At 59.5% G+C, this 12,185-nt stretch overlaps 1 protein-coding gene across 5 annotated transcripts in view; it reads right to left on the bottom strand.

Annotated features, from left to right (window-relative positions):
* RNF213 (ring finger protein 213) overlaps positions 1-4,291 on the bottom strand; it is a 104,589-nt gene extending 100,298 nt beyond the window's left edge. For 4 of the 5 annotated variants that reach the window (XM_045489802.1, XM_045489806.1, XM_045489803.1 and 1 more), the window contains exons 1-2: positions 2,682-3,762; positions 2,251-2,392 (exon numbers count right to left, since the gene is read on the bottom strand). In XM_045489802.1, coding sequence (XP_045345758.1) covers positions 2,251-2,392; positions 2,682-2,699 — 160 coding nt within the window. In that variant the 5' untranslated portion in view covers positions 2,700-3,762. Of the gene's footprint in view, positions 1-2,250; positions 2,393-2,681; positions 3,763-4,183 lie in introns of those variants that run through there. The other variant, XM_045489805.1, reaches the window with a different exon arrangement.
* Positions 4,292-12,185: the final 7,894 nt, after the last annotated feature.

The following is a 12,185-nucleotide window of genomic DNA, read 5'->3' as shown; positions in this document are numbered from 1 at the left end:
TCCCCTTAGGAATTTGACAAAAGACTCGACCTCAAAGTAGACCATAAAATGTACTTCCTACAAGAACGGATACCGGATATGGTAGGCCACCCCTCACACAGCGGAAAGGAGCCAATCAGGAAGGGACACCCCCTAGAGCTATCCGGCCAAGGGGGGTAGAACCTGAGAAGGACCCCAGGGGGAAGGGAAGCGGGGCGACCAGGACCTTATGACACAAAGACCCTTCCTGGCCCGTGGTTAGCGGGCGTTCTCTTCCCAATGTTCCCTCTCAATAAAGAGAGCTCTCCTACTATTTTTACCCTAATAAGCTGCGCATTTTGGGTCCTCCTCTCCACTCTTCTAAGCGGAAAGAAAAGGAACACCGGGCATTGAGAAAACGAACACCAGCAGGGCCCCGGGCTGCACATCTGCCCAGCCTGGCTGGGATGGCACAGCAGAGCAGACACAGGGGGCCCCCCCGCCCACCAAGACCACGGCTCCCTCCCAGGGCACGAGCTCCGGAGCCGCCTGGCCGGGATCCAAATCCGGGACCCCATCCCACCCCGTCTCTGCTAGTTGCTAGCCGTGGGACTGTAGGCAAGATACTTGACCTCCCTCGGCCTCACCCTTGGCGTCTGTAAGATGGGAATTTACGATAGCTGCGCCCTCAACACTTGGCACAGCGCCAGGCTCCCTGAATTTAACCAAAAGCTCTGATTTTGCTTTTTGGGGTTTTTTTAATCTCTGGGGTCCCAAAGACCCCCCCCCCCCACACACACACACAAGGTCTCCCATCCAGGCGCGTGTACTAATGGCCAGGGATGGGGAGCCCTGGCAGGTGGGAAATTCCAGCCGGACACCAGGAGCTCAGCTATGCTGGCCGTTCCACACCGGGACCGCCAGGGATCAATAACGAGAGAGGACATTGAGCCCTGAGCCCGACTGCATGAGTCAAGCCCCGTGGGTTCCACAGGCAAAGACAGACCCCTGGAGCCAGACTTCCTCCCTCCAGGGGCTGCAGCACAAGAAAATCAAACAGAAATTGACAGCAATGGCAGCAGCCTCTTTGACCCTCTTACGGTCCAATAAAAGCATCTGTGACGTGAGCACTTTGTACCAAGGCTGTTGTTTCAGGGAAGAATCGCCTCACCCCTAACACACAGCGCACTTTGGCAGGTTACCAAAGGTCGGAAAGCAAGAAGCCTGGTATTGACAGCATTTACGGACACACACACACACCCCTCGTATTTAGAAGACACACAAGGCTGGTGTGCCTGGCTGGTTCTGTCGCTACAGCACCCAGACTCTTAATCTTGGGGTTGTGAGTTCAAGCCCCACGCTGGGTGCAGAGATCACCTAAATAAATAAAACTTTTTTTAAAAAAAGAAAGAAAACACACATGGTCTTCTAGAGAACTTTCTTTGATTGGCCCCCAAAGTATTAATTCAGCACCTATTGTGTGCAAGGGACTTGGAGAAAAGCAGCTAACAAGAGAACAAAGGTCCCCTCCGAAGCCGCCGGCTGCCTTGGTCCAAATGCTAGGAGGGCAAGCAGCCTGATGAAGAAAGGGTAATTCGGCTGTGGGGGAGGGGGAGGGGCCGCTTTTCCCTGGGCGGCCAGAGTGGGCCTCCAGGTAGGAGACAGAGGGACAGAGGAGCAAAGACTGAAGGGAGGTGAGGGGGTCATGGTGCTGTCCTCGGAGAACAGGTATGTTCCAAGCGGAGGGAACAGAGAGTGCAAAAGTCCTGTGGTCCCAGAATGCCTAAGAAGGGAAGGAAGTCAGTCGGAAGGCCCGGACGCCAAGAGAGTTAAGGACCAACCTGAGCCAGGGGTGAGTGAGGGCCACCAGACACGGTTCCCCTTTCATGCACCGACCTGCCACCCCCTCCCCGGGAAGGAGACTGCCTGTCCAGGCTGCGGGGACCCCTCACCCCACCCCAGCACCTGGGACACTGCTTCCACAGCATCCCCTGAAATCCGCTACGACCCCTCAGCTCAGCCCCCGACACTTCCCATTCGCGAGGGGGCGGAGAACCCTCGGGTTCTCCTCTCCAAGAAATGAAATTGAAAGTTTTCAGAGCAACAGAAGCTTCCAGCAAAGGAGCAGACGAAACTGCTCTTTCCAAAACTGTGCTCCTTCCGCTAAGAGTTCTTTGGCCACAGAAGACCCCCTGCTGCCCGCCTGAGCTGCCTGCCGGCGCGGTTTCCACTTCAGCCGGGGGACGGGGGACGGAGCCTGGGCCCAGCCCACCGCCCCTGCTTGGCCCTTACCTGCCACGGGGGCTGCAGGGAGCAGCCTCTGTCCACACTCGCTGCAGAACTTGGGGGCATCCTCTTTGGAGACATGCCCGCACGAAAGACACTCCATTCCTCCCGGGACGGGTCTTCTCCAGGCCGGCAAGCTCAGGCAGGTCTGGAAGGAAAAGGAAGGGTCCCAAGGCAGCTGACTATATATTGAGCCGCCCGTCATGTGACCAGCCCTGCTTCGGTTTCATTTTCAGGGAAAGGGAAATTAAAGCACCCAGAAGTTCCTCGGCTCAATGAGCTCAATCGAAACCCATCCTCAGCACCTCCCCTGCCTGATTCCCCACTAAGCCCTCCCCACTCCCTCCCCCCACTCCCTCCAGCCCCGAGGGTCTCACCCCCTCCCCCACCATTGGCGCGGCACTCCGTTCCCTTTCTACTGCCCCAGCCAGGCTCACCCCTCCTGGGCTCTCCATCACTCAGTGAGTCGAGAACTGTGCGCCCCCCCACCCCAGACCCCGGGCTGAGATGGGGCTGGGACAACTGAGAACTGGGTGTGGGCAGAGGGGGGATGGTTCCAGGCAGGGACACAGCACGTGCAAAACCCAGAAATAAGACTCTGAGGATGCCCACGGTGTGCTCGGGACAAGGGGCCCGGGGACAAAAGCACCTGACTCACAGGTGACATAAGAGTTAGGTGAGGCAAACGGCATTGAAGAAATGCCAGCCGACACCGGCTGAGTCAGAACCCACCAAGCGACCAGCCTGCACGGGCAGCCCCGGGCTGACCCGGGTAGCCGTCAGGATGCCTAACAACAGGCAGGTGGGCAGGCTGTGTCCTCTGGGCCCTGACCCTGCTGCCCACCCCTGCCTCCCCCAGACTTGGCCTGCTCTCCACTCCCTAGTGAGCTCTCCGGGGGAAGGCAGGACTAAACCCATGTTGAGGCAGGTTCACAGCCGGGCCCAGCCTGCCACAGCCGGGCCCTGGCCCCCACCTGGCCCCTGACCCCTACATGGCCCGGAAGCGACCACCCTCCTGGTCTGGGCTCTCACTCCAAGACTTTCAGTGACTCCCCATGGTGCTGGCCTCTACCCCAGAGTCGTCCTCCTCGGCCAGGCTCTGCCTCCCCACAGGCCAGGAATGTCACAGTAGGGCACTGAAACCCACCCTGAAGGGTCCTATTGTTTCCCGCCGGCACCAAGGGCCTGAGGGCAGAAATGAGAACCCAGGCCCCGGAAGCCACTCCTTCCTAGAGCTTCCCGACGTTTCCCCTCCTCTTCCCCAACTTCAGAACTGCGCCAAACTCAAAGCCCATCCCCCGCAACCGCCACTAAACAAAGCCTGGCGGCGGGGTTTGGGGGGCAGGGGCGGCGGGGGTAGGGGGTGGGGGTGGGGAGGTGGGGGCGGGTCAGGGGCGGCGGGGGTAGAGGGTAGGGGTGGGGGAGTGGGGGCAGGGGCAGGGCAGGAGCGGGGCAGGGGCGGCTGGCCTCCCCATCTCTGCGCTCCCTCCTCCTCTGGCCTCCCCGCGGCCGCCTGGCGACCCTGGAGGCCGTCACGGCCGAGGTGCCCATCCTGGCCCGGGGACCCTGGCGGCGGGCAGTCCTAGAAATCCGGGAGGACGCTGCGCTCTGGGCCGCGCGGTTACGGGGACGGGGACGCCGTTCTCCTAAAAGTGACTGTGGAGACACGTAGGGACACCCTTTGGTAACAACACCGCTCCGTGGCGGCCACCGGAGAAAGCCAAGGATTCCGCTCCGGGGGAGGCGCGGCTCGGGGGCGGGGTCCGCACCCCGGAGCCGGAGGCGAAACCGAAACCGGGCGCCGCAGGAAGAGGCAGCCCGGAGGCGACGGCGCGCAGCACGCAGGCGCCGCGACCCAGACCCACGGCCCCGCGCCCCGCATCCCCGCATCCCCGCACCTCGTCGGCCCCGCGCCCCGCTTCCCCGCGCCCGCTCGCACCTACAGCGCCCCCGCGCCCAGGCCACCGCCGCCGGGTCCCGTTCTGACGTCCAGGCCCCCCACCCCCACCCCGCGTCCGCCCGCCAGAGGGTGCGGCCGGAATGCCCCCTCCTATGGCGCCCCCCAGTGGACCCGGCGCCCGGCCAAGGGGAAGGCGCCGCCTGCCGCTGCACGCGGGGCGGGGCTCGCCGAGCCCCGGGTGTAGCCCCGCAGGGGTCCGCACCCGGGTCTCCCCGAGCAGCCTCCAGCCCCGGCGCACAGCACCCTGGACAGTGCCCACCTCCCCGTGGAGCCAGCGGCGGTCCCCGGAGGGGCACAGAGGACGCCAGGCGGGTCACTCGGTGCAAGGGGCCGATTAAGTGACCACAGATGGCAGTAGAGACTTGGCAGCCGGCGCCCAGCCCTTCGATGGTCACTGATAACCGAGAGGGCACCCCAACCTGCGTCTGCACGCGAACGCCTCCAACCCTATTTCCTCCTCTGTGAGTTCGGAGTCTGGCATCCTAGAGCTGTTGGAGAATCTCTTATTGACGGTAATAATACAGTAAACGCTGGTGTTCCAGGAGTATTACTGATTCCTCACTGTCCCCTCCCCGGAACCTGTGCCGCTACAATCTCCGCTTAGGCTGATTATCAAATTCAAAAGGCCCGGGTTCCCACCCTGCCCGGGTCTCCAGCCCTCTCCTTTCCACACTCCCCAGTCACACCGTCCTTCCTCTCGACTGGGACCACAAGCTCAGGTCTTGGGGTCCCCCTCCTGCGATGCGCCCCCTTCCCCCCTTGCAGGGCTGGCTTCTGCACTGGATCCCAGCATCACCGTCCGAGCTCAGGCAGTGCTTAGGGGGTGCTCGGCACAGGTTGCCGAAGACGGTCTCACGTGTGCTGGAAGCTACCAACCCCGACTCCCTACCAGCCACCCCCGCTGTCTCGTCAGCTCATCTGGTTCTGGGCAGGATCCAGGTCGTGTCCAGTGCTGTGGCCTTTGACCTTGTGCTGACCTTGTACGGGGTGCAGGAGAGAGAGAGCTTGTCCTGAAAGAAAGGGGCTCCAGGCAGGGGTGCCAGGCTGGGCAGGCTGGATGCGGGGCAGGGGGGAGGGGGTGCACAAAGCCTGTAGTGGGAGGGTGGCTGACTGCACCGAGGAGGCGAGGGGGCTTGGTCAGAATCCGGGGAAGACTCCTGGTGCCCAAAGACGCTCCGTGCTGGGACTCCTCCGGCGAGCGAAGGGAGAGCCCAGCCCTACCCTGTTAGATTTGGGGCAATTCAAGCAAAGCAAAACCCAGACCCTCTTCAGGCCAGTAACAAGCCAGCCCCGCTGGCCAGTGGCACCCTTCCTGAGGGGCAGCGATGGCTCACGGGCCCCACGGGCACGTGCACCAGAACCTTGAGCCTGCCCACAGTACCAGGGAGTCGTCGAAGGGCCCACACAGCGGGCACTGCCAGCAGCCTGGCAGGGTCAGGATGCCCATCCTGGACAAGTCAAACGGCTGAGGACACACACCTGACCCGGTCATTGTCAATGGGCCAGCAATCCATTCTCAGACCTAGGAGGTGGGCCCCCTGAGGGCCAGAGCCATGGCTCGGACTAGGGTTGGGTCCCCGGAGGTGTCAGGGGCCAGACCCACACCAGTTCAGTGACCTCCCTGGGGGGCTAGCCTGAGGCCACATGTTAGGGTGCAGGACTAGCTTAGGGTTTGGGTTCAGGGAGCGGCCGATGGTGTGTCCCAGGCTTAGATTTTGCTGTGACTCTACTGAGACGTCAGTACGTGGCACGGTCGGCCCGGACACCCTGTCCGGACACGTGCGGATACAAGCCACCAGGTGTTCCAAAGAAAGTAGGGGCTTTGGACACTCCTGCCTCTAGGTGCTGAGAAGCTGACAGCAAGCGTCCCTGTCAACAGGACACCTACACCATAGGGACGGTGAGCCCCCCAAAGAACCAAGTCAAAACCCACAGGGAACACCAAATAAAGACAGAGCAAAGAAGGCATGGAAAAGCCAGGTGTTAGGAGCTCATCTGATGCCCACAGAAAAGACCCCTGACCTTCCCTCGTCTGTACTGATGTAACAAACGTAGACGTCAAAATACGCACACGATAAAATATAGTAATAACATAACGTGTAAATGTAGTATGACCTAATACCATTAAAATTCAAACAGAAAATAACAAAATACAAGCCAGGAACAGAGACTGACTGTCGGGCACAGGAGCGGGGTGGGATCCTGGGATGAAGGAGGGAGGGGGTGAGGACAGGTGTCAGCTTTGTCCTTAAACACAGGGTGAGGTAGACCCCGCAGGCTCGACTCTCCTCTTGGCCCAGCGTTCACAAAGAGCCTGACTCCTCCCCGTGGGAGATCTGCTGGGGGAAAGCCTGTCTGGTCGTTATGCCCGCGGTCAGCTGCATGACCTCGGCCGAGGACCCCGTTGACTCGGCCACGTGGTCCACCTGGCCAAACCCGGCTTAGATCTTCCAGATCCCGTGGATGTTGGATCATTTGAAATGTCTTTGGCCTTGATGTTGCAACCACCAGAGTTTGTGGCATGGATTCAATCGGACCCAAACACCCTTTGTCGGCCAGTCTTGTTTCTCCCCTGCGTAGATGGATAGTCGTGGGCTCACCGGCAGGAAGGATGTTCTCCTGCGACAGGGCAGCCAGCAGGGGCGGGCGGCAAACTTTGCAGGGAGAGTAAGTAGGGGCAGCGGCAGGGAGGGGCCGAGAACAAGGGGGCCTTATGAGAAGCGGTTCTGCCACTGCCCACGGTCCTGCCTGTGGCCCTGGTCCGGATCGGAGCCTCCAGCCATCTGAAAGCACACCTTGTGTGAGCGGGCAGGGCTGAACAAAACGCTCCCACTTATCCCGGGGCTGTGCAAATGAAAACCGTGCCAAGCGAGGGGCCCTGTAGTTCCCGGCTTTGATTGTGTCTAACAACCCGCCTGCCTTCAGATCGCATCTTCAGCTCTGGTTTTCCCCGTGGAAAGACAACACGTCTATCCGAGTGACAGACCCGGTCGTTAAGCTGCTCGTTAACAGGCTCTGGGGTGCAGGTTGGTCGGGTGGGGTTCTGCTGCCGGGAGCCAATTTTCTGGGCCTCGATATTCTTGACTAGGGATCGTGCTCTTGACCCCATGCAGTAAAAACTGCCTGGTGTCAGAAGGCCCCCAGGTTAAAACAGTGGGGGCCAGAAACATCCTCCATTCTGAGCCCCAGACGTGGGCTGCAGGCCCTGAACAGACAAGAAGAGTGGCCCTCAGGGAAAGGCGATGGTTCCCTGTTTGCTTAGGGGGCAGGGGGCCACAGAACTGAGAAGGTGACCGAGTGACTTGGTGGCTCCTGGACAGCATTCTCCTCGCATGCGTCCCCATCCCCTTGAAGGACGCCAGCCATCAGACTTAGGGCCACCCTAACCCAGTATGACCTCATCTCAACACACCTAATATGTCCTCAGAGACCCTGTTTCCAAATAAGGCCACAGTCACAGGCATCTAGGGTCAAGAATTAACTCTTTTCAGGGGACACAATTCAACCTATTACAGGAACCAGCTCCACGGGCCTTGCCCAAACTCCTCTGAAAGGATGCAGCCATCTGGCACGGCCAAAGGTTCCTGTGGTTTGGATAATAAACGTGGGTCCTTCCACAGGACTAAAATTATTTTAGGGGCGCCTGGGTGGCTCAGTCGGTTGGGCATCCGACTTCAGCTCAGGTCATGATCTCACGGTTCAGGGGTTCGAGCCCCACATGGGGCTCTGTGCTGACAGCTCGGAGCCCGGAGCCTGCTTTGGATTCTGTGTCTCCCTCTCTCTCTGTCCCTCCCCTGCTGTCTCTTTCTCTCTCAAAAATAAGCATTAAACAAAAAAAAAAAATTTTTTTTTATTATCTTAAAGCTGGAGGGAGAGGGACAGGTTCTCTGCCAGCATCAGTAGCTGAATTTACAAGGGATAGATAGATCTACACAGAGAGATTTAATGTTTATTTTTTTAATTTTATTGTTTTTTAACATTTATTTTTGAGAGAGCGAGTGAGCACGAGCAGGGGAGGGGCAGGGAGAGGGGGAGACACAGAATCTGAAGCAGGCTCCGGGCTCCGAGCTGTCAGCACAGAGCCCGACGCAGGGCTCGAACTCGGGAACCAGGAATGCTGAGATCATGACCTGAGTTGAAGCCGGACGCTGAGCCGACTGAGCCGCCAAGGCGCCCCAGAAGAGATTTTATACAGATAATCACATTTCAGTCAGAAAAAGGCTTGCTGTCCGCCCAGGGAAGCCCAGCTCCGGGCAGACTTTCTAGTGAAGAGGGAGTCCCTGCCCTACTAACAGGGACACCCGCCGCTCCCCACGTTAGCAAGCAGAGCGCCCTGACCCACGGGGAGGCTTCGCTGGGGGTGGGGCCTGCAGGGACTTGGCCACTGAGCCTGGCGGCCCTGGGGACCCTGTTCCACGGTGGCTTCAGACCACAGGAGGCCTGAGGCAGCAGACACAGGGGACCCGCCCCGACTCACTTCCCCCGGGGCGGGGCGGGAGCCTGGGCCCACACGCTTCCCTCCCGCCCTCCCCTCCGCCCTCCCCCCCCCCCCCCCATCCAGAGTCCTGCTGCAAACCGTCTCCTGTGCCTCCTGTCGGGGACTGCCCCTCAGACGTGCTTATCAAGGAAGGCGTTCGGTTTGTGGCGGGGAGGGGAGAACAGGACGCGAAATAACACCAGGAGGTCCGGTCCTGAGCAGCCGCGGCTACTCGCGTGCGTGACGCACGCCAGGCCTTCGCCCTGCTCTTCAATTAAATCCCTGCAGCGGTCCTGTGGGGGGCGTGGAAATGACGTCTCGGAGACTTCAGACAATTTTCCCCAACGTCACGCGGCGAGAAATCGGGACCTGGCCTCAGAACAGCTCTCTGCAAGCCGGCCACGCCACGCCGCCTCCTCCGTTGCCACTGTTTCCGTTTCTTCCAACGACCTCCGGGGGCGGAGGCAAACACATGAGCTAGGAGCTCGGGACAGCGGGGGCCTCCTGACCGCCTGGGACGCGGACGTCTCAAACCTGGGTTCTCCGACACGGCAGTCACACGACACACGGGGCACAAAGCTCAAAGCGTGGCTCGTCTGAACGGGGACGTGCCGTGAGCATACAACCCGCGTTGGGCCTCGAGGATCTCGTACGAGAAGACTCACGTCAAGAGTGTCGTCGGTGAGTCGCGTGTAGATCACAGGTGGAAAGGGTAGCATTTCGGATGATAATACGTTAATTTCACCCGTTACCTTTTGCTCGTTCGGCAGGGCCACTGGCAGTGTTGAAACGGCACGCGTGGCTCACGTCTGTGGCACAGGGTGTGCTTCCCTCGACGGTGCGGTCCTACGTCACCGTTCGCTGCGTCTCCAGGGCTCCGAGCTGCTGTGACAGGCGGGCGGCACCGGTGGGCGTGTGCTCCGCAGGTGACCCGCTCTCTGCCGTTCTCAGGTTGTGGCTTCCCGGGGCACCCATGGCTGGGTGGCACGGAGGGGTCCTCCGGCCAGCCAGGAAGCAGGGGGAAGATTGTAGGAGCCAGCACCGAAGATCTCGCTGCTCGGTCAGGGCGGCTGTAACAAAGCAGCATGGCCCAGGCGGAGCCCCCCAAGTCCAGGATCCGGGGGCCAGCAGGCCTGCTTCCTTCCGAGGCGGAGGCGAAATGCGTTCCCTGCGGCAAGCTGACCGTCTGTGCTGTTCCTCCGCTTCTAGGAGCATCACCCGACTTCTGCCGGCTGCTTCTCCCTGGGGGCGCGTCCACACCCAAGCTCTTTTCCTAAGCGCTGAGCGAACGGGTTAGGGCCCATCCTGATCCAGTATGGACTCGTCTCAGCTCATTACACCCGTAACGATCCTCTTTCCCAATAAAGTTGCGCGCTTGGGGCACCGGGAGTCCCGTGCTGCCAATCCACCTAATCCAATCCACGGTTAGGTCCCGTGCCTAACCGCCACGATGTTGGTGGCGCCGTGACCTTGTCAGCCTGCCGAAGGCAGCACTCCAGCCAGTGCTGTCGTGGACACAGTCCCATGGGCCCCGGGGCATAGGCCAAGGCCCCGAGGGGGCTTACCTGCTGGCGAGGGATGGTGGGGCCCAGCCCCGCATCTTCTGGCACCAAATTCCCAACTCTTTCCATGCAGTTGACCAGACCAGTCCTTTCTCTTCTTTATTTAACGTAAGTTCTAATTAGAAATCAATTATAAATTTAATAAGCTCGTAAATAAGTTAGGAATTTTAAACTCAGTAAATTTGTAACTTCATTCTGTTACGTACTATGTTGATATAAAATTAAAATACCATCATTTACCTTAAGTTTTTCAATCTTTTTTCTTTTTTTTTTTTAATTTTATTTTTTTAACATTTATTTATTTTTGAGACAGAGAGAGACAGAGCATGAACGGGGGAGGGGCAGAGAGAGAGGGAGACACAGAATTGGAAGCAGGCTCCAGGCTCTGAGCCATCAGCCCAGAACCCGACGCGGGGCTAGAACTCATGGACCGCGAGATCGTGACCTGACCCGAAGTCAGACGCTTAACCGACTGAGCCCCCCTGCCCCCAGGTCTGGCGATTTGCTGGAAGCACTCGCAGGTAGCGGTGCCCACGGCTAAGGTTTGTTACGGCAAAAGGACGCACAACAGTATTGGCGAGGAGAAAGGCGTAGGCAGAGTCCGAAGACGCGTGCGTGCAGACGTCTGATGCTCTTTGCTCCCGTGAGGGGGCACCCAGAGCAAACAAAGACGCAGTAATAGATGTGCTGTGCCTGTCCAGGGATACCCATCAGAGACTCAGCTCCCAAGGTTTCTCCTGGGGGCTGGTCACCTAGGCATCTATGCTGAGCACCTGCCAAATTCCGGACTCCCCCAAGCAAAGCCAGTGTTCATCACAAACCACACCGTTTGGACAAACAGTGTAGGCGCAGTGAACCTTCCTTATCGGTTAGGGAAGGGAGGGATCGTTCAAGTGCTAAGTGCCCAGATGCCAGCTCCGAACCAATTCGCCAGCAGGACTTTATTTTTTTTTTTTTAATCTTTTTAATATCTATTTATTTATTATTTTTTTTTCAACGTTTATTTATTTTTGGGACAGAGAGAGACAGAGCATGAACGGGGGAGGGGCAGAGAGAAAGGGAGACACAGCATTGGAAGCAGGCTCCAGGTTCTGAGCCATCAGCCCAGAGCCCGACGCGGGGCTAGAACTCATGGACCGCGAGATCGTGACCTGAGCCGAAGTCAGACACTTAACCGACTGAGCCACCCAGGCACCCCAAGTTTTTCAATCTTAACAGAGAGAGAAGACCACATGTGTGCGGGCACACACACGAGGCGGGGAGGGGCAGGGAGAGAGGGAGAGAGAGAGTCCCAAGCAGGATCCACGCTGACAGCACACAGCCCGACGCGGGGCCCGAACTCACGAACCGTGACATCGTGACCTGAGCGGAGATCGAGAGTCAGACGCTCAAGCGACCAAGCCCCCCAGGCGCCCCCGCAAATGGTCTCTTGAGATGAACGTCGTTCTGCAACTCTCCCTTCAATAACACCCGTGTGCAGGGGCGCGAGGGTGCCTCGTCCCTCAGCCACACAGCCCTGCAGCTCATGTGCTTCGCGGTCACGACATTCCCAAACGGAGACGCTTAGCTGGCCTTCATTCTCTACAACTGCCACCCGGGCTGCGATGCCCATCCCTGCATCTGCACCCCGGAAGGATTCTGGGAAGCCGTCCTCCAGGCCCACAGGCGGGTAGGGCCCGCCAGAGCAGACGGGTGGCCAGTCTCCTGGTTCAAGAAGGGGTGTGCTTGGTGTATGGGCTGGGGACAACTGGACTGCCGTCCCCCAGGGCCCTGGGCAGCGGCGGCCAGGCAGACAGGGCTCGAGGACATGCTCATCTGTGCAGATGGAGAGGCTCCTCGAGGAAAGGAAATGCAGATTCAGGGACGGGGTGCGCTCGGGGCCCGGAGGGAGAAACATCGCGAGACCGGGGCTCAGGACGCTGGGCCAGAATGTGTCTTGGTG

Source organism: Leopardus geoffroyi, chromosome E1 (genome assembly GCF_018350155.1).
Source record: "Leopardus geoffroyi isolate Oge1 chromosome E1, O.geoffroyi_Oge1_pat1.0, whole genome shotgun sequence".
Lineage (NCBI taxonomy): Eukaryota > Metazoa > Chordata > Mammalia > Carnivora > Felidae > Leopardus > Leopardus geoffroyi.
The sequence above is the reverse complement of the archived record's forward strand: the minus strand, read 5'-3'. Positions and strand labels throughout refer to the sequence as shown.